Raw genomic sequence first — 20,323 nt, 5'->3', positions numbered from 1 at the left:
AAACACAATGGTACTGACCCAAAGTAACCACTGAGTGCTTTGTTCCAGCCGTTCTTTGATGGATTTTTTCATTCATATAAGTAGAGAGATAAATGCAGCTGTGATGCTGCTGGACCTGTTTGTGTCATTCCTGATGTTTTCTCCCAGAATTATTATGAGCTGACATTTTGCAATACTGCAAACAATGTCATGGCATAACATAACACCAACCCAAGAAACCAAATCTAAAAATGATACAAAGAAAAGATGCCAAAGAATAATTTTGCTCTCAAGGTGATGTCAGAAATATGTTAAATGAAGGTTGTATTCGTAAAAAGGGATTTTATTTTGGGTGTGTGTGTGAAAATCACGATTGGGTTGATGAAGTCTCGGATTCAGTTTTTGTTTCTCCCGTTCTCTTTGAAGGCAGCGCCGCCTTCAAACACACAATGGCACCTTTTCTTTTTAACAAAACAGCAGGACTTTAACCCAACGTGTTTCTCCACTTTGCCTTCACATACAGCTGATGCTTTTTATTTGAACTCATCCACTTCAGATGATGCCAGATTTACATAATGACTGTACAATAATACGTAAGGCTAATTTCATAGTTACTATAGCTTTTAGTATCAAAATACACATAAAATCTAATCATGACCAGTGCTCTGCTGAGTGTGTGTGTGTCGGGTGGGGGGGTGGGGGGGGGGGGGGTGATACGACAGAAACTCAGCCATCAGTGCAAAGCAGCATCGGACTATTTCTGATGTTCAGGTTTTGTTTTGCCGTGCTCCCATCTATAGGTAGCTGCATATAAAGCCTTGTCATTCTATACCTGCGGGCTGGGGAGGCTTCCTGGCCCGGACAATAGCTCCTCCCAGGGGGGGCCTGGGAAGCGTTGCCGCCTGAGACTTTTGGGCTTTTTTTTTGAAACACCGACCAAAAGCAGCAGAGTGGATAAACAAGGCAGGCCCTTCTGAAAGCAGAAACTGTGTCATGCAAAGTATAACACCTTGCTATGGCTTGTTTTGAATGCCGAACTCTAATATTACTCAACAGGAATGCAGGACTTCAGAGAGGTTTAGGGCCCTTTGTGGCCGTTTTCACTGCCTGTCTGTTTCATTCAGCAACATCTATCTTCCGAATCTCTTCCTACACGCCCTTTCTATCCACATCATCCAGCTAATAAGTTTTATCAGGAGGGCAGTTGTAATGACATTCATCTGCAAAGATAAGATCTTCAAAACATATTACCGAAATCATCAGAGTGAATGATATCTTTCTCCACTTTTTCAGCAATGGGACGCATTTGTTAGTGCTTAGATGTCCCTTCCCTCAAAAAGCATCTTTTATAAAGTTGTAACCACCTGCCTTATTAAAACAATTATTTTTACAGATGCTTCATAGATTAGTTATAAACCGTTACCCTGAACTGTTTCAGATTGGCAAATTGCGTAAAATCCGTTAAACTGACTGTGTTAAGACTTATTTTCGTGGCTTCAGGGGATCTGAAATATAATGTATTCATTAACTTTTTATGAGGAAATTAATTAATGGGTTATACATATCGATTTCTACGTACATTTACCCAAAGGTTGGAGCCTGAAAAGATGGTTTAATGTTATTATGTTGTTGGGTTGTTATTATAACTGAACTAAACGGCTCTAGTTATAAACTGTTAGTGAAGTTGTAATTAACAATGTATAAACCCTGTGATAAGAATGGCCTATTAGACAGTGGTCATTTATTTTAGCTCTCATTTTCTTGACAAGGCATCGCACAACCACCGACTTACCGGCGTCTTCATCACATTACATGTGTATAAAATAGACTCATGGCTCCCAGAGAGAATCGGGTTTGCTCCCTGCTGATTTTGAATGTTGCAAATGTGTCAGAAAGGGGCTTTTCTTAATCATTTAGTTATTATTAGGATCACACTTACACATTGTGCCTGAGCTTGTAGCAGGTCACTGTATCAGGAGTGTTCACTTGTAAACGGTGACCCCTAGAGTCAGATCGTGGTCTCTTAAGGACCAGGACAGGACCGGTTGTCAGTGTGCATCTAGTTGGACCAGTTTGTCAGAGCTGCTCAATGTCCGCTTCACACCTTCAAAAGATGTTATGTGGCAATAAGAGCTCAGCAACTTCCACATGGAATGATGTAAATTAGAGTCATTGGTACAAGTCACTTAATGAATCCAGTCACAGCTGTCTGGCTCTACGGTGCCAACAGTATCAGAGGAAATGTGGCTCCTCTGTTTGGATATACAGAACATGACACTGCACATGCAGATTCAGTGTCAGGTCTGTTCCTTACAGACATGTATGACACGGATCCAGGCTCATATCTGACTACATGGAGGTTTAGTGACAAACTAGATGACTAGACTGTATGATTAGCTGATTATTACTGCAAATCCTTGTTGTACACAAATAGATAAAGGGAGAGTGTGTGATGAGCGTTTTCCCGTGGATTCATCAGTGATATTGTTTTGATTTGAAGTGAATTCAAAAAGATTTAAGTGAATTCAAAAAGCACGGTCAAAGGAGTCAGAGAATGAATGCTTGTCTTGAATGCTGAGACATTTTAAGATGTGAATAGCAGCTGTCACCCAGTGAAATATAAAACCTCTTTCCCTCAGCATAATTCATTGCGTACATGCAACCTAAAACCACAATGACTTCAGTGCAACATAAACAAAAGTAAAGCCGCATGTGCTGGAATTTACAAATCTCAGAATGACTGGAGAGAAACATCTCAACCTAACTATATATTAAAGTGTCAATGCCAAACCATTGAGACTGACAACACATGGACTCATTTCAGACATTCTGGAGATCCTGGGGTGCACCAGTCCACCTGGCCCACCTGGGGTTCACCAGCTACCCAGACGGTTCAGCCGTCCACTGCTTCAGAGATCCAGTTGTCATAAAGCTACACTGGAGCTCAGAAGTCCATTAGCAAATAAGGTCCCAGGGACTAGTGGCCTATCGATTGTCCTGGAGGTCCAGTGGTCAATAAGTTGTTCTTGAGGTCCACCAGTTGGCCTGAAGATGGATTGTTATTCTGGTCCCGGTCAGCCATCCTGCAGGTTTAATGGATTATTGGCATTATTTTGATGCTTGAATGCTGAGGGTCCTTGCCCACCTGAAAGCCAGACTGGGTTGGTTGGCTAGTATGTCAACCATCTTTTGGGCTTGGTAGTCATCGAGCAGGCGCCTCAACACCACAGGATGGTCTCTAAGATCTGACTGCATTCATGGAGCCGTTTTCCAGCACACAAAGAAACAATGTTGTTGTACATTGAGGATCAGCCAAATGTGAACGTGAGAAAACGTTTCATGCGTGGTCAATGAGGAGCAGGACTGAGCCACCCCAGAGATCAAAGGACCCGGGTCTCTGGGCCCACAGAGAGGGAAGACCTTCAGTGCTCTTACACAGAGATCAATAATGGGACACTTGACAGAGAGGGTAAATGGTCGTGCTCAACACATATTTAGCGGTGATGAAATGGTGAAATAAAGGGAGGGTAAGCCATTTGGTTGGCTTTATTTGTACGGACATCAAAAGCGACGCACCAGTGCATCTGAATGACTGTCAGGGATGACACATCAAAGACACGCTGCCATGACACCAGTTCCTCTTTAGAAGGCAAACCATAAATCATTTAAAAATCTCATATTTCAGAGAAGTATTTCCTGTCTTTAAAACAAATAGATTGCACCAAACTTATACTTGCCTACTGTGACGTTGCCTGTTTGCCATCAACACCATCGTGGTAGAGAAGTGAAAAATAGAGCCTGATGTAAAAAAAAAAAAAAAAAAAATCTAAAAAGACATTTAAAAAAAACTATTTACACTTCATTTAGGCAGGAAACGTTATGATTCATGATCATATTATTTAAGATAATGATTGTCAAAGATCAAATCTGTTTATGTCTGCATGACTACAGTGTCAGTATTCACATTTATATTTACATGGACAGCCCTTTAGTTTAGGGTTTTGTTAGCTAGCTATGGAAACTGCTGTCAGCTCCTGAATGATTATGTTAATATAACTCATTGAGACTGATCGGTCATATGACTATAACCTTAGAGCCTACAATAGGCTATGAATAACACATCAGCCTCTTGTGGATTTAAAAATGATCTTCAGCAGACATGACAAAGATTGCCAGGAAACAGATTCCTAAGGTGGAAAAGTGAGGTCATTTCTGAGAAGTAGAAATTTAAAAAAGTGTCTGAATTCATGCACACACTTTTCAAAAGAAATCATTCAGCTTTGCATTTATTCCATTATTTGTATCTTGTAATTGGTTGTTATGCTAATTCTGTGTCATCGTTTGAGTTTGAATTGAATGCTTTCATGTTTTTACTTTGTGTTTATTTTTATATAAGAAAGGAGTCATGCTGTTGCACGTTATTTAACTTGAAACGTTGATGTTCTGCCCTTGTCCTGCATGATGCATTTTTTGTAGACCAAAAGCATTTTTCATTACATTTGTATTTATTTTATTGAAGAAAAATTGTATGTTACATTTTCTTGGGAAAGTTGTATTTGAAAAAAAAAGTCCAAGAACCAATTAAAGTAGCTAAATTGTTTACAGTTAATACATTGTGTCCTGGTTTATTTTGTTACTTTTAAGTACAACATGTTATGCGTACCACTTTGAATATTATATTATTATATTATTATTATATAAGTGCAAACTAATTCCGGACCACTTGAGTGAGTTTGCTGTTTTAAGAAACCAGAGAAGGATTAAAACATGCCAGCTACAACTAATATCATTGATTATGTGTGTTACATTTACAGGTGTGCTATACTCAAACACTGACAATGGTCAACAGTATTATCGATGCCGAGGATTTGAGGAGGGCCCCAAATAAAATCCTGTATCGGGGCCCCATGAAGGCTTCAAGGCTGGCCCTGCACCTTCAACCTCATTAACTTTACATTGGTATATGTGCTGAGCAATAATATATATATGTGCTGAGCAATAATATATATATATATATATATATATATATATATATATATATATATATATATATATATAAACACACACACACACACACACACACACGCACACACACACTTGCCAAGATGACAAGTGATTCCGTTGTAACGTCACCACTGTGTTTTGGCCAACAATGACAGCCTACTTATCATGCTGCACTCTATTTAGTCGTACCATTGTTGTGTAGAAGGGCCCGTGACACAGTTTCCTTCTAGCAGTCTTAAGTTAGATTTTTTTCATTCGGTTGAATTGGACCTGTGTTTTTTCCTGTTATTGTTCATTTATAGAACTGTCTCCTGTCTCGACACCACGGTCTGGTAACTTGGCCGTTTCCTATTTGACATCCTCCCATACATAAATTATGATATTCTTCTGCTGATAATGAAAGCGTCCCACAAAGACGTTTTTTTTAATCATAATAACGCCTTTATTCGTGTATTTGGAGTTTTCTCTCAGATAAGGGAGCTATTATGATTTCAATAAAGGCTCCGGCTCTGTTTGGTGCTTGTGAGAATGCAGGCTAGTTAGTAGATGTCGTTTAGGCTCTGAGCTGTGATGTAATGTGTCTGCTGGTATAAATATAGAGGCATGGTCGCACAGCGTCCAGATCAATGTCGCTCCGGCGCAGAAGCCAGTGCGCCTGTCGGACCGGGAATGAGCGCAACTTCCACACGCTCCTCTCCGCCGCCGCGCTGTTTCTCTTTATTCTCGCTTCATTGGAAAGCCACACGCCGGGAGGTTGCGTACAGAGCCAGACCAGAGATGGGCTCTCTGGCGGCCATGCGGACTGTCCTGGTCCTGGGCCTGGTGACCGGACTGGCGGGATGCGCCCCCGGCCTGAACGGCACGGCGGACCGCTGGGAGGCCCTCTACTCCCGGTCCCTTGCGCGGATCCCGGGGGAGAAGCGGGAGGAGGTCAGCCGGGACAGCGACTACCTCCTGGGCATTAAAAGGCTGCGGCGCCTCTATTGCAACGTGGGAATCGGCTTCCACATCCAGGTGTTACCGGACGGCAGAATAACGGGAGTGCACAACGAGAACCGCCACAGTAAGTTGTGTCAATGATGTATTCATTAACAAACAGCTGATTATTTTGTGTAACGTGTATAACATATATACAACAACATATAACTAATAACAATATAAGCAAATACGCGTTAAAGTGGACCAGAGCGTGTCTAAGATCAGAAGAAACAAACTTTAATTCATCGGTTCTAAACAGGATGTTTCTGCCGCTCATCCAAACCGTTCCTCTCCAACCAACACGAGACCTCTATGAGATTCCGGGTCCCGGATCGATCCGCGTTAACACCTGGAGTCGGTCCGCAGCGCCCGTCCTGTGTAACCAGAGCCGGCGGGGCTGCAGGCCAGCGGGCAGCAGGCACCTAAAGTTAGACAGATGAACCCCGGCAGTCCGACACACACACACACACACACACACACACACACACACACACACACACACACACACATTTGCAGACAGCAGGAATAACAAATGTTCATCCACCTATCATGTCGGATGTAATCCCTGTCATCCCGTGTTTGTGGAGGCTGCCTCGGAGAATTTGAAGCATGTTGGAGATTTGAAAGCATGTTAGGTTTTTGTACTATTTTGAGACAAGGCATAAAGATTCAGGGAGATACATTACAGACAATCTCTGCAAGGAATTCCAGCCACTGTGAAGCATTTTACTGTGATAGCAGGAACAGAGGAGACGGTGCTGCTGCCTCGGCCACGGCCAGGTGAGCTGCATCATCCCTCTGCATCCAACTCACTCACCTCCAGACTCACACAACAATGAGGACTAACGTCTTACATGGGATTCAGAGGGAATGTTGCTCTTTTTGTAACTTCTGCAACCCACAAATAGTCACATTATATCAAACAAATGATTCTGTTTTTCATCAAATATTCTGAGATATTTCTGCAATGTTTAACTCAGTTTGCAGATTAGATTAGACACCTAGGTTAACATACTTTGTGATGAATACAGAGCACACATTTTTAGGCCTTTACTGAGAAAGACGCTGCATTTGTATGTATTTATACACTTGTGTATAAATCTACAATGACATCAGGCTTCCACAGTGTCACACCTAACCCGAGCCAATAACTAAAACTCTACTTGTGTTATTGATCATTGAATAGTCGACACACTGTATGACCTGTCAAATCTTTAAATATGTGAATCAGCATTTTATAGCTTGAATCTCCAATAGAAACTGAATTCTTCGGCGTGGTGATGAGCTCCTCACACAGCGATGTCCGTGTCTCAGTTTAGTAGTTCATGGTGTGGCTTGTTTCTCCCTGAAGGTCTTCTGCAGATCTCTCCGGTGGAGCGAGGAGTGGTGACTCTGCTGGGCGTTCGCAGCAGACTCTTTGTGGCCATGAACCGCCGAGGGAAGCTGTACGGATCTGTGAGTGGACAGCACTGTGACTGACTGTTTGCTGTCATTAAGTCCGCAAGTATTAGAATTGACAAGATAATCACCATTGTCCCTCCAGAGTGTTTCCCTTTTATAACCTTGGTGGGGATAATGTTTGATTTCAATCTCTGAAACTCATCCATCAGGAAAGTTCCTAACATTGGTGTTTGGGAGCAGGTTTCTTAAATGTAGCCTTGTTATAACAATAACAATATACAAATTTCCCATGAGCGATTATTCTAAACTGTATGAATAACTCTGAAACACGCACATTTCTTCCTGTTTGCACTCACAGTCTCACAGCAGGTTGTAAGTCCTTAACACAACATTTAACCACGTTCTTCAGTTACAAAAAAAATATATTCTTTTTATTTTTAAACATAAAAATTAGTTCTCAAACAAACATCTTGGATCACAGAGTGAGTGAATAAATTACAATAACGTCTCTTTATGGAAAGTATGATTTTCTCTGATATGGTGCTCTGGTGAATGACATTTGTTACGGCATCAGACAGGCCTCGCCACTCAGCGGGATCTATAGCTGCTGCATGATGCACTCACGTGCTGCAGGATTAAGGAGGATCGTTGGGGTCTGCACCACATTTCTTTTCTGTCAGCAGGGATGATGTTACACTACAAAACCAAAACGAAAGTTATGTTGATGCAAGAAAACCTCTTTGTTAATGTCACTTCACAACAACAACACTTTGGGACACACAGTGTCAAACACCGGTTTAAAGTCTTCGCATGAGGCGGAACCTGCAGCTTCACAGGTAGTCCAGCTCCTCCAGGATCCACATCGATATCTGAGGTTGCAAGAAGGTTTGCTGTGTCTCCCAGCACAGTCTCAAGAGCCTGGAGAAGGACCATGAGACCGGCCAGTACACATTGAGAGCTGGACAGGGCCGTAGAAGGGCATCAACCCAGCAGCAGGAGTCCTACAACAAGACCTCCAGCTCGGTGTTCATTTTTCTGACTAAACTGTCAGAAACAGACTCCATAAGGGTGGAATGAGGGCCCCTGGTCCTCTAGTGGGATCTGGTCTCATAGTCCAGCACGTGCAGCTCCATTGGCATTCACCAGAGAACACCAGAATTGGCAGCTCCATCATTGGTCCCCGTTCTCTTCACAGATGAGAGCAGGTTCACACTGAGACCATGTGACAGGCTGAAAGAGTCTGGAGACACTGAGGTGAACATGATGCTGCTGTAACATCACCCAGCAGACTGGTTTGGTGGTGGGTCTGTGATGGTCTGTGGAGGCATATCCTTGGAGGGTCACACAGACCTTCATGGACCCTGGGTTCCTTGTGGTGCAGTTGACCCTGGGTTCCTCCTGGTGCAGTGGACCCTGGGTTCCTCGTGGTGCAGTGGGCCCTGGTTTCCTCCTGGTGCAGGACTAGCCCGGCCATATGTGGCCAGGGTGTGTTTACAGTTGCTGATGAAGGCTTTGATGACATTGACTGGTCCTCATGTCCCCCAAATGCCACTGCTCACTCTTTCAATGGTTTCAAGACCAAATTAGTTCTCAAACAAACAAATCTTGGATCACAGAGTGAGTGAATAAATCACAATAATGATGTTGCATCATGCACACACCTGCTGCAGGATTACGTTTCTGTTGACGGGTCGTCTGCAGGTTGTAAAGAAGCAGCACTGTATGTTGTGCATGTTGTTACTTCACCTGCAGGCAAATCCAAGCATCCATGCAAATAAAGTTCAAATGAATTTAGGAAAGATACACAGTGATTCATAGATTACCACACACCAGGGAATAAACACCTCTGAATGAAAAACAGGTAAAGAATCTAAGTTTGGATTATTTTTTGATGGGAATAAATTATTTTAGCTTTAATGTGTATCAACTTGAATAGATGTAGCTGGTTGCAGTCTTATATTAATTATGTGTCTGGCCATATTGACATTAGTAACTATAGTGACTATACAGCTGTAACATACAGAAGTCACCTGCTGCTGTTTGACTGGATGTAGCTGGAGAGCTGGATGTTGCTTGACCTGCGTCCTTTGTGTCATTTTACTGGACAAATAAACTCAATTTAATATTGACTGAGACCTATATTTAATTTGTAATAAGGTCGGAGTAACTGTAACATTCAATGATAAAAATGAAAGCTGCGAGCAGCGATGAGTAGGCCTTCGCCAGTACTCCCACACATGTCGTACAAGCGGTCGAGCACAATGCAAAGAGAAAACTCAGCTGAGTTCGTTGATGCCTCACACAAAAGTTTGCATCAAACGGTTGATGAGTAGTGCAAGTGGGCGTGGCAAAGCTGAAGGGGGCGGGGATAGCCCACACCAGTCAATCAGTAAGACTCTGCTGAGTAAAACGATGTGGTTGATGTGTTATGAAAATGGGAGGAGCTAGAGAGTCGGGGGTGGGACTAACTTGCAGATATGTTGACATACTGTGTGTTGCAAGTTTCGTGATGTTTGGAATTAAATTCAAAATGGCTCACTTCCTGGTGTGTTTAGGGCATGGGTCCAAGAGAACATCTCAGCATTATCCATATACTTCCAAATTGTCATACAGCTACATCAAAGCTTAAGTTGGGGGCTTTTACTTTGGATAGTTTAAAGAGGCTCTATAGAGCCAATTTCGCATTCAAAGTCTCCATGTACAAACTTTTGTGATTGGCCCAATGGTTATGGAGTTATGAGTATTGATTTCCAGAGTACCACCCTTTGATTTTCATTGGATAATATAATATATGCAACAAGACTATACAAAACCTTGAATTACTTTTTGATCAGCCTGGTCTAGTAGTGATCCACAGAAAATTTGGTAGGAATTGGATCTACGGTGTCAACAGCAAAAAATGGCTGATTTACTGTAATATTAACCTATTACCATCAAAAACATGTGGCTGCAGAGACGGACAAACTACTAGTAACATTAGTATCGTTGGGTCAGCAGGTTTGGATCAATAATTTTCTAATATTCTGGCTTTATGTCACAAAAACTCGTAATCCCCCTCATGACTGCAACAGGACGATTAGGACAAGTGGAATCTGTGGATATAGCGTTAGCCATGATCACTTATATTGGTATTGGTTTCAGCACAACACGTTACCCTCTAGAAAGGAGTAGTTATCCCGATCGCTGCTGCTGGCGTCACATTCATATCATTTCATCTGTATCAGTTTAGCAGCTATTGTAGCATCACTATCTAGCATTAGCTGTATTGCTATTCCACATCATGACAGTTCAAGGGGCGCAATATGTTTATTATTGTATGAAACGTATGTTTTGTTGATAATGTTGTTACTGTAACAACAATTAAATCAATTATACTAGTGGCATATTTTGCTTGTCCTGACATTCTTGGCCCTCGGTGGCTGCCGATGGACTAACGCCAAGAACCGGCCCTGACTTGAATCATTAGTTCATCAAGATCTGATGTGTGATTTAAGTGTTCCCTTCATTTCATTTGAGCAGTGTAAACCAACATTTCCTATCATTCCCCTTGCTGAGAGGAAGTAGTGCAGTCAGAGCAGAGTCCTGTCTCACTCTCATCATTCACTCTTTGACAATCTCTGACTGACACAGTGGCTGTACAATAGTGTGTGGTCAGAAATAAAGCAATTGTTTGATAGTAATCACAAGGAACAATACAGACTTGAACTCATGAAATCGTTGTTTTGTCTCTGCCTTCAAACAATCAGTGTCTCTGCCTCTTTTCTCTTCCAGTTACACTACGGCCACGAGTGTAAGTTCAGAGATACGCTGCTGGCCAACAACTACAACGCCTACGAGTCGGTGGCCTACCCGAGGATGTTCATCGGCCTCAGTAAGAATGGCAAAACAAAAAGAGGAAACCGAGTGTCACCCGCCATGACGGTGACACATTTCTTGCCAAGAATCTAGTGGCCTCATAAATAGACTTCACCTCAATATGGAGGGGGGGGGGGGGGGGGGGGGGACCATGATGCACTTTAATTATGCAAGTGTATCATATTTCTTTCACTTTGTATATATTTGTGTTTTTTTATTTATGTTTGACTCTTGTATTTTCTAGGTGGGGTTCACTGTGTGTGTGTGGCGGGGGGGATCAAACACATTATGTATGTGTTTATTTTCTAAATTATCTCACATTTGCTGCTACTAAACGGAGTCCTGTACTCGGATGTTTGCACTGATTGGAAATTCCTCAGCAGTGCACAGAGATGTTTCTTTTTTTTCTACAAAACAGGAGCTTTTTGAGTCTTAGACTAACATCAAAGAGTGAGGTGTGTTTGGTATCAGAAGAAGCACTGATTGCCAAATACTCCAGCTTCTTTGTGTGGCACTGGAGCCTAATTGAAATAGTATCATCTTACTGCAAGAGAGAGAGAGGGGGGGAGTTGAAAACCGCCCACAACCTCCCCTGCTCTGTTTATAGATCTGTAGGGGGTATGAACTCTGAACTTTTCTGCTGTCTCAGTCAGACCTATAAGACTGCGGCATCTTCTGTGATATTATTTAAGTGGGGAATTTGGGAGTTTAAAGGCGAGGTCAAAGTGCTGAAACTGTAGCCCTGACCGTGGAACAGGATTATTCTTTGTGTCGTGTTCTGTGTGTTGGTCCAGTAGAAGGAAGTCAGCCTGCTGGGTTTGGATCAGGACAGCAACGTGTCTCCGGACCATTATGTCTCCCCTAGAAAATGTCCTTCACCTCGTCATGTTTGCCTTCACTTAACGTGATTCTATGTATCTTTTGAAATAATATATAGCAGTCTTACTTTTACAAACTAATTCATAAGCAACGAAACACCGCCACTGCCCGTTACTGAGATCAAAATCACAAAATCACCTACCAGAAGTTCAAAACGACTATTAGACACGTTATATCTAATCGGTTTAATCCATACAGCAGTTTGTGAAATAGTCACGGAATTCAAATCTACCGATATTTTCAGCGAGGGGTTTCATGTCACTCAGCACGACTTTCCAACAAATGTTTTCAATTTCAGTGTTGTTCGTGCCTGAACCACATTTTTGTGTTTCTGTCGGAATACACTACAAAACCACTTAGTTAGATTTAGCAACAACGTGATACTTGGGCTAACTACATACAGTTAGGGTTAGACAACATAAAGGAACATTAGGTTCACTTCCAAAACCAGTGTTACCCATCCCACACCCCTTCTTAATACTAGGTCAGTAGCTGTGGACGTTGCATAGTGATATGAATGCATGTAATGCATGTGTCCACCATGATACATTAACCTAATTCACCATCGACATCGTTTTCATGCTGAGCAACAACAAAAACATGTAATTCATGTCCGTGTACATGAAAACAATAGATTGCATTTAATTTCATGAGACCGGGCTGGAGAGCACGACTAGTAAGAAAGCAAATCAATATATTCTCATCTCTATCAAACTATTTCTTTAAGGATCTTAGTATGTTGAAGCACAATCTTCCATCAGTTTGAACGCCGTTTCTCAGGCTGTACATCACTGTCATGCACTAAGTGCATTTCCGTCCAGTTATTTCCTTGAACAACAACACACTCAGGATAAAATAAGATCATTTTGTTCAGGATACAAAGTTTGGCACAGTTACGGTACAACCAGTTTCACATTGTTTGTCCTCTCTTTTACTAAACCACTTACTCAACCTTCTCTCTGTCCCTCTGTGAGTCTCTGCAGTCCAGATCTGGTGGCCATGTTGTCCTAGTTGCGCCTTGTCACGTTCCGGCTATCTTTACCCCGTGATTTACTTTTAGAAAGGATAATCATGGGAGAAATATTTACAGACAGCTGTTGGACTGTACTATATGCTTGGGCCAGTAACCCTATATTTTCTTTATATATTTTGTAAATATAACCTCTAAGTAACTGAAGGTGCTGGTATTCCTTTCTGGGGGAGGACGGTTTTAAACCAACTAAGCCGGGTGTACGTTGCTGTCTGAGGGTGTGAGGTACGTTCGATTGGCTCGCGTCATCAACGAGCCGGTTTAAAAAAGAACTGGTGCCGTTCTACCTGGATTCGGTTTTCTGTTCTTTGCTACGCTCTCCTGTTTCCTCATTCAGTCTTTTCTCTCAGAGGTTTAAAATCTCTGTTTCAACATTCCACCAACGACAACCAGCCCAACTCCTGTCTGGGATTGTGCTGCTTCCTGTGTTAAGTGAGTGTCTTCAATGGAAGCGATGATGCATGAGAGCAGAACGCACACGCTACGTATTCAGTTGCAAATAGCTCAAGCAAATATCATGCAAACGTTTGCTATAGTGGATTTAGGCTGTGATTCTTACAAACCAGCATGTATGTGGAGCTGCAGGCTCAGTGCTGGGAGACACCAGTTCAGTCTCACTGGGAGACACCAGTTCAGTCTCACTGGGAGACAGGGACACAAATGTTTCTTTTTTATTGTGTCGCTCAGCATGAAATCAATATCAATGGAAAGTTAATTAGCACACATGAATGAAACGCATCCACATGACACCACGTGGAGAGCTAGCCATCCGCTATCTGGAGCCAATCCCAGGCTACACCTGGACCGATGGCCAGTCTACACCTGGTCCGAAGGCTAGGCTACACCTGGTCCGATGTCCAGTCTAATACAGGACTGACACGGATACATAGGGACAATAACAATAATAATAACAACTTGAATTCATATAGTGCCTTTCATGAAACCCAAGAATGCTTTACACAAAAAACAAAAACAATTCAAACAGACAACAAACAGACAGAAAAACAAACTGAGGTGACAGGGTTAGGGTAGGTTGAAGGCTGTGGTGAAAAGATATTGTTTCGGATTACTGGGGAGAGCGTTCCAGAGGGTGGGGGCTGTCACACTGAATGCTCTGTCTCTGAAGGTTCAGAGGTACATTGGGGGAGACAGACAAGCATTCACACCAACGTGGAATTTTGAGTCATCAATAACCCAACTTGCATGTCTTTTGACAGTGGGGGGATTCGGGTTGGGGTCCAAAGTACCCAGAGAAAACCTATGTTACACAGAAGGCTGACCCGAACCCGGTTTCAGACCCTGTTCCCCTTGTGTTAAGCTGAGAGTGCTACACCACCATGACACCAGCCTGGGAGGTCCAACAACACCACAATAAGAGAGTTCAAGAGTTTCTTTTGTGTCGAGCATAATGTCGTCCCAATTGACCCGACAAAAAGAAGTCACGCTGAGCAATACGGAAAAAATGGACAATTCATGTTGCTCAGCACGACACCATTACATTCAATTTAGTGACAAACTGCTGTGAGACAGATACATGTGAGACTGTCTGCTGGTCCGGTCCCAGCTCTCTGATCCGGTCGTTCCCAGCTCTCTGGTTCGGTCCCAGCTTTCTGGTCCGGTCCCAGCTCTCTGATCCGGTCGGTCCCAGCTCTCTGGTTCGGTCCCAGAATTCTGGTCCGATCCCAGCTCTCGTTACAGTCTCCAGCTGGTCCGCAGTGATGCATGCAGGTATACTGGTGTGTCTGCGGCTCAGAGCTGTGTTCTCCGGTGTCACTGCTTTGCATGGCGGGCTTCATGTTTAGAGTAGTAGAGGCCCCTGTCACTGACCCGGGGCCAGTCCTCTACGCCAGCTGCTCATTTGGTTATTCAGCTACAGTCCAACCAAAGCCAATGTCTTTCTTCTCAGGTCAATTTGTGACTTTGTGTTACACCGGCCAAATGGTTCACATCCACATGCAGGTTGACGGTGACCATGTGGAGCCAGATACACTTGGATTCTCGTGGACACCTTTTTGAGAGATCGTCTTCTAAGACCACCTCCTTGAAACACTAAAAGCAGCATCCCTTTCCCTCTGGATAATCCACAAAAAATATGTTCTGACTGAAACTACTTTCTACTGAAGGCCAGCAGGTTTTGAAATTGTGACAAAATGATAATATATAGGGATACATGTCACTGCACAAAAACACTGCCAATGGAAAATGGAGTCGGACCCTTTTTTTTGTGGTGGACACACAACCTTAACGCATCCATGTGACTATGCAACGTCCAGAGCTCGTGGATATTAAATGTTGAGTAAGCCTAAAAAAAAAACATGGTGCAGGAATGAACCATACCTCCATTTAAAATGTCCTTTTTTCTAATAAGCACAAGTGAGAGAAAAACCTGAGAAACAAACCTGGACATCAATACAAAAAATACTATTCGTGGCTAGAGTTGAGAATTAATGTTTTTTTGTAATGTGTGTGAATGGTTTTGCGGTGAAATTGGATGCATATCAGGGAATCTTTAAACACACTTCATTAAGCCAGAATCACAGACGTGATGGGATTTAATTGCTCAAACTGGTTCCGACACATTGATGTATGAACGCTAAACTGTTGATACATTTCTTTCTAACTGACATCTGCATTTAGGGAAAGGATTTTCTTCTGTGAAATGACGATATGATACTGTTCTATCTATAATTCTGAGTCCTGTGGTCTTATGACAATTTTGTATTAACAACTTTTATCAGCTGTCGTGTAGTTTTATACAGGGCCCGATAAAATGTTACACTGTATGTGCTGTGCACATGGCTTGAGTCAAATTTGATAAAATTATGATTCTGTAAATGTAAGGTGTGTTGTTATCTGCATATTTGTAATAAGATTGTCTTTAATCATGCAGTACATTTTTCCACTAAATATATGTATGTCACTGCTGCTGTTTCTGGTTAAACAAAGAGAATTTGACATTTAATAAATAGGTCTGTCTGTGTCACTTTCCATAATGTTGTCAGACACTTATAATAAAAATGTGAGTGAAGCACTTGTGATGTGGTGGTTCACTTTCACACTGTGATCTGCAGCGTTTCTGGCTTTATCTTTTGAACCAGTTTTCACCGCTGACTCAGTTTGATATCCTGGATACGTCCCGTTAGCTGTTAGCATAAGAGATTTACAGGCCAGTCTATCACAGGACCGACATGTAGACATACAGGTAACCAGTCTATCACAGGACTGACATAGTCATCAACAAACCTATCCCCATCCTGTATGTCTTTGGCCTGTGGGATGGCTTAACTACCCATTTAAAGAGACTTTAAGGGAACTTAAAGGTTGAGTAGGTGATTCTATTCAGAAACACTTTCTGTTACATTATCAGTAATCCTCGTAACATAACGATAGCAATGAATACATTAAATGCTCTGACAGAGAAAAAAATATCACCTGTGGCCGTTGCAGGACTGTTAAAACCTGCCCGTCTGTCAATACTTCCTGGTTGCACTCTGCAGATCTGGAGCACTCATTTGGTGTTCTGGGGGAGCGGCTTTGAACATAACTTTGTCAGACTGTTTCTGATCGGCAATGTGTTCAAAGTCAAAGTGTCTGGTTTTTCCAAATAACCTGCTCTGCCTTTAAATGGTTAAAATTGCGATGTCTTAGGCTGATCAGCCATGAAGAGGATAGATCAGGTATAAATCAAAATCTTGCAGGTTTTCACCCAATACAAATATAGTGGGATTCTCTGGTGTGAATTTCGTCAGCTAACATTTGCTTTGCAATTCTATATTTTCCTTCCAGTCTGTCTGCCTGCTGCTTTGGTGTATGTGATGCACTATGACAGGTGTCCACATAGCTTCTTAACAGAGGCCTTTCTGAACCTCCATTCAGCTGCAGCCGACACTCAGACAGCCTGAAAGAATGACAGAATGACTAAAGTCAAAGACTGTAAACCAGACTCAAGCTAGCCACTCTGCACGAAAGCCAAACACACACCTGTGGTAGGAAACACACAGAGAAAGTTAACCATGTCGGTGCCAACACAGAGAAGTGTTTAAACAGCAGTTTACTGGTGTCCGGCTTGTGTGTGCCCCCACACAGTGATCCAGAAGGGAGGGAGGGAGGGAGGTTATCGTCAGGGAGCACCTGATATTTTGATTCAATCGATATTTCTGTGGACAGGACAGGCTGTGCACAAACTAAAAGAATGTATCTGTCTATCACAAAGAATAAAATCCCATGCAGAAAAAGGCACTCTAGGGAAAGGAGGGGCTGCAGTCCTGATCTGATCTATGTGTGCACGTGTCGGGTCCAGAGGCAAATCAGCTGCTTACTGGCACCATTCAAATGTCCTCACCACCTGTCTGACAGGACACCTGCTGCTCACAGCTGTCAACCCATACATTGTATAGAAGAAGTGGATATCGTCATGGTGACATCACCGGTTTGAAGCCTCAAGTTTGGAATTTTGACCGTCATCATCTTGGAATTTTTGTCATCATGATTGCAGGAAAGGACGCGACCATATTTGGACTATCGAGGAGTGACAGGTGGATCTGACAAACCCAGTGCGGCACCCCAAGCAGCAACCTTACTGGATCTGGATCCATCTGGATTCTGGTGTGAAGCTGCTAACAAAGTTAGCTGCATTGGTCACAGTGACGCCGTGGTGGCAAAGCCGTGGTAGCAACTCTACGGCAGCGAGGTAGCCCTGCCCTAAAGCATCCCCCGCTTTGTGCTCTATCTGACTCTAAATGGGGCCATAATCTACTAAATGAACATTTATATTTATTACACAGAAAAGTCTGACAGTTTATCAGAGCAATAGAAGAACATTTGTTAATTCATCCTGAAGATCAAACTCAGAAACACAAACCGTGGCTCATAAACCAAAAATAACAGGCGTGAAATGAAGATGTTTTAAAGAAATGTGATTTTAGATGCAAATCACATTTCTTTGCATTTCACATTGTAGTTGTCATATCTTGGTGTGGTTGCAGTTTATGTTGGATGGCTTACAATCAAATTTATTAGTGTTTTTATTAAGAACATAAAGGATGGCTATTTGGCAGTTTGGAGGTTTCCTCTTTCCTCAGTTTTCCTCTTCTTCGTCTCAGGGGATTAAAGGTTGACAACTGAAATTTTTACTGGCTGCTGAATGTTAACAGAAACCTTCAGGATAATATATGATTGCAAATATCCTTCGTCAGCATGCAAACATACTATCAAATCCTGATGAGACACTTCGCTGGTGAAGATTCTGCTCATTACTTCGTGTTGCTCTGAAACACCAACACACCTACAACCAAGATTGTTCTATTCCACATTGATCTCCCGTTTCTTTCACATTTTTTTTAACAAAACACAGAAGGAAAGATGGCAGATATAAACATGAACATTGATTATGATGTTCTCTTCCAATTCAAAGTTACAAAGTGTGTTTCCATCACGCTGATCTGATGCACATTTTCAACTGCTTGTAAAAAACTACCATCATTTTATGAAATAAATAAAAAACTATATTGTAAAAAAGTTTTCACAATCGACTGAGGTGTGAAAGAGTAAGTATATGACTGTAATATTCATTTTATACCGAGGCATACAGAAATATTTAGTCTAATATGTGATTTGTTGCTTGCCTGCACTGTTGTTACTGTTGTTACTGTTGTTCGTGTACAACAGACACAAACAGCTTTATCTTTAAAGCCATCACAACAAAAAGGAACAAATATTTACTTCATAGTTCTTTTTGTTTATTCTTCATGAACATTATTAAGGAAGCTGTTTAGGAAACCCAACGCTGTTGTTTTAAAGGTCGACTGTTTCGTTGAAGTATCAACACTGTCCTCTGCTGGAGAAAGGTATTTCTAAACTTGAAATGTACCCGTTCTGTCAACGGTTATTCTGAGTGGATTACACTGACAATAAAAATGGATTACAACTATATTTAGAATGCAGTTTGATATCAAAGCACTTGTGCACTTGGTTATCATTGGTGTTTTTGTTGCACTACAGTTTTCTAAAGTGTTGCTTTCATGCATTTAAATGATAAATACATTTTGAACTGTAAAGGTCTAATGGTGCGTTCCAGGTAACCCGTAACCCATGATTTCACGACCTTCTATCAGTGAAAGTGCCCTGGAATGGCAGTCAAACCCGTAACTCACTACCCGTGAACTTGTACCAGATCATTGTACTCCCAGTTACAGTTTTTGACGTCTCACACACACATAAACAACAGTGGTTGCCCCTGTTGATGCTCTACAGACGCTGGTGACTAACGGTAAGAAAGTATACATAAACAGACATAAATAGGCAACGTAAAGTAAATCTGCACATTGTAATCAAAACAATACACATACAATTGTGGACTACTACAGGTTATGTTTATCAAATCAAGCCCAAAATATGTCGCAGACAAGAAATCGCTAGTATCAGCTAGCGCTTGCTAACGTTAACGTTAGGTAGCCTAGCTGACTTGCCTGGAATGCTACCAAGTCATGTGACGTGACTTGAAGTCATAATTTACAGACTAAAAATTGTGCCTGGAAGGCAGCATAAGATACAAAATCAATGATAATCAGAAGTGTCAAAAGTATACTAAGTAGAAGTGCAGATTGTATTTTTTTAACTCTCCCTGCTCTGTAGGAGGGTTCTCCCTCCTGGCCTCCCCACTGAGGCTACCGGGCGGCTGAGTCTCATGTATTGGTGCTGTAGTGTGAGTGCGGTTGGCGTCGTTGCACTCGCCAGTAATCCACCACTAACAATAAGAATAAGAAAGAAAAGCCATGGCTCTACTTTTCAGAACCGTATATGGTTGCTCCTAATTCAAAACCATAGCCCACAACCCAACAGGTGATGTCATCGATGACTACGTCCACTTCTTTAAACAGTTGATGGTTGCTTACATGACTCCACTGGTTCCTATCAAAACACTCTGCAAAGAACTTCTTATGTGGAATATTTCCTTCTCTTATCCTTCTCCACGTCTTCTCCTGTTTCTATTTGATTCCCCTCTTCCTCCTCTCTCGTCTGTTGCTCAAAGGCAACAGTTCTGCATCTTTTGTCTTTTCAGCTTCTCTTGGTATATTTCTGTGCATTTATTTTGTTTCCTGTACTCTGTATTTATATCCTAGGCTGCCATCTAGTGACAGAAGTGGTGCGGACATTTTAGGCAAATGACCATAACACAGACCGGATCAATTTACAAAT

The 20,323-nt window shown here is 42.1% G+C and overlaps 1 protein-coding gene across 1 annotated transcript; it reads left to right on the top strand.

The window, feature by feature from the left end:
• Positions 1-5,652: 5,652 nt before the first annotated feature.
• fgf4 (fibroblast growth factor 4) lies at positions 5,653-11,310 on the top strand (the record flags this gene model as incomplete). Its single annotated transcript, XM_084019349.1, has 3 exons — positions 5,653-6,046; positions 7,313-7,416; positions 11,134-11,310. 3 exons carry the CDS (start codon positions 5,653-5,655, stop codon positions 11,308-11,310), a joined length of 675 nt encoding a protein of 224 aa, XP_083875475.1.
• Positions 11,311-20,323: the final 9,013 nt, after the last annotated feature.

The sequence above is a fragment of the Eutrigla gurnardus genome (genome assembly GCF_963514095.1).
Source record: "Eutrigla gurnardus genome assembly, chromosome: 1".
Taxonomy (NCBI): domain Eukaryota; kingdom Metazoa; phylum Chordata; class Actinopteri; order Perciformes; family Triglidae; genus Eutrigla; species Eutrigla gurnardus.
The sequence above is the reverse complement of the archived record's forward strand: the minus strand, read 5'-3'. Positions and strand labels throughout refer to the sequence as shown.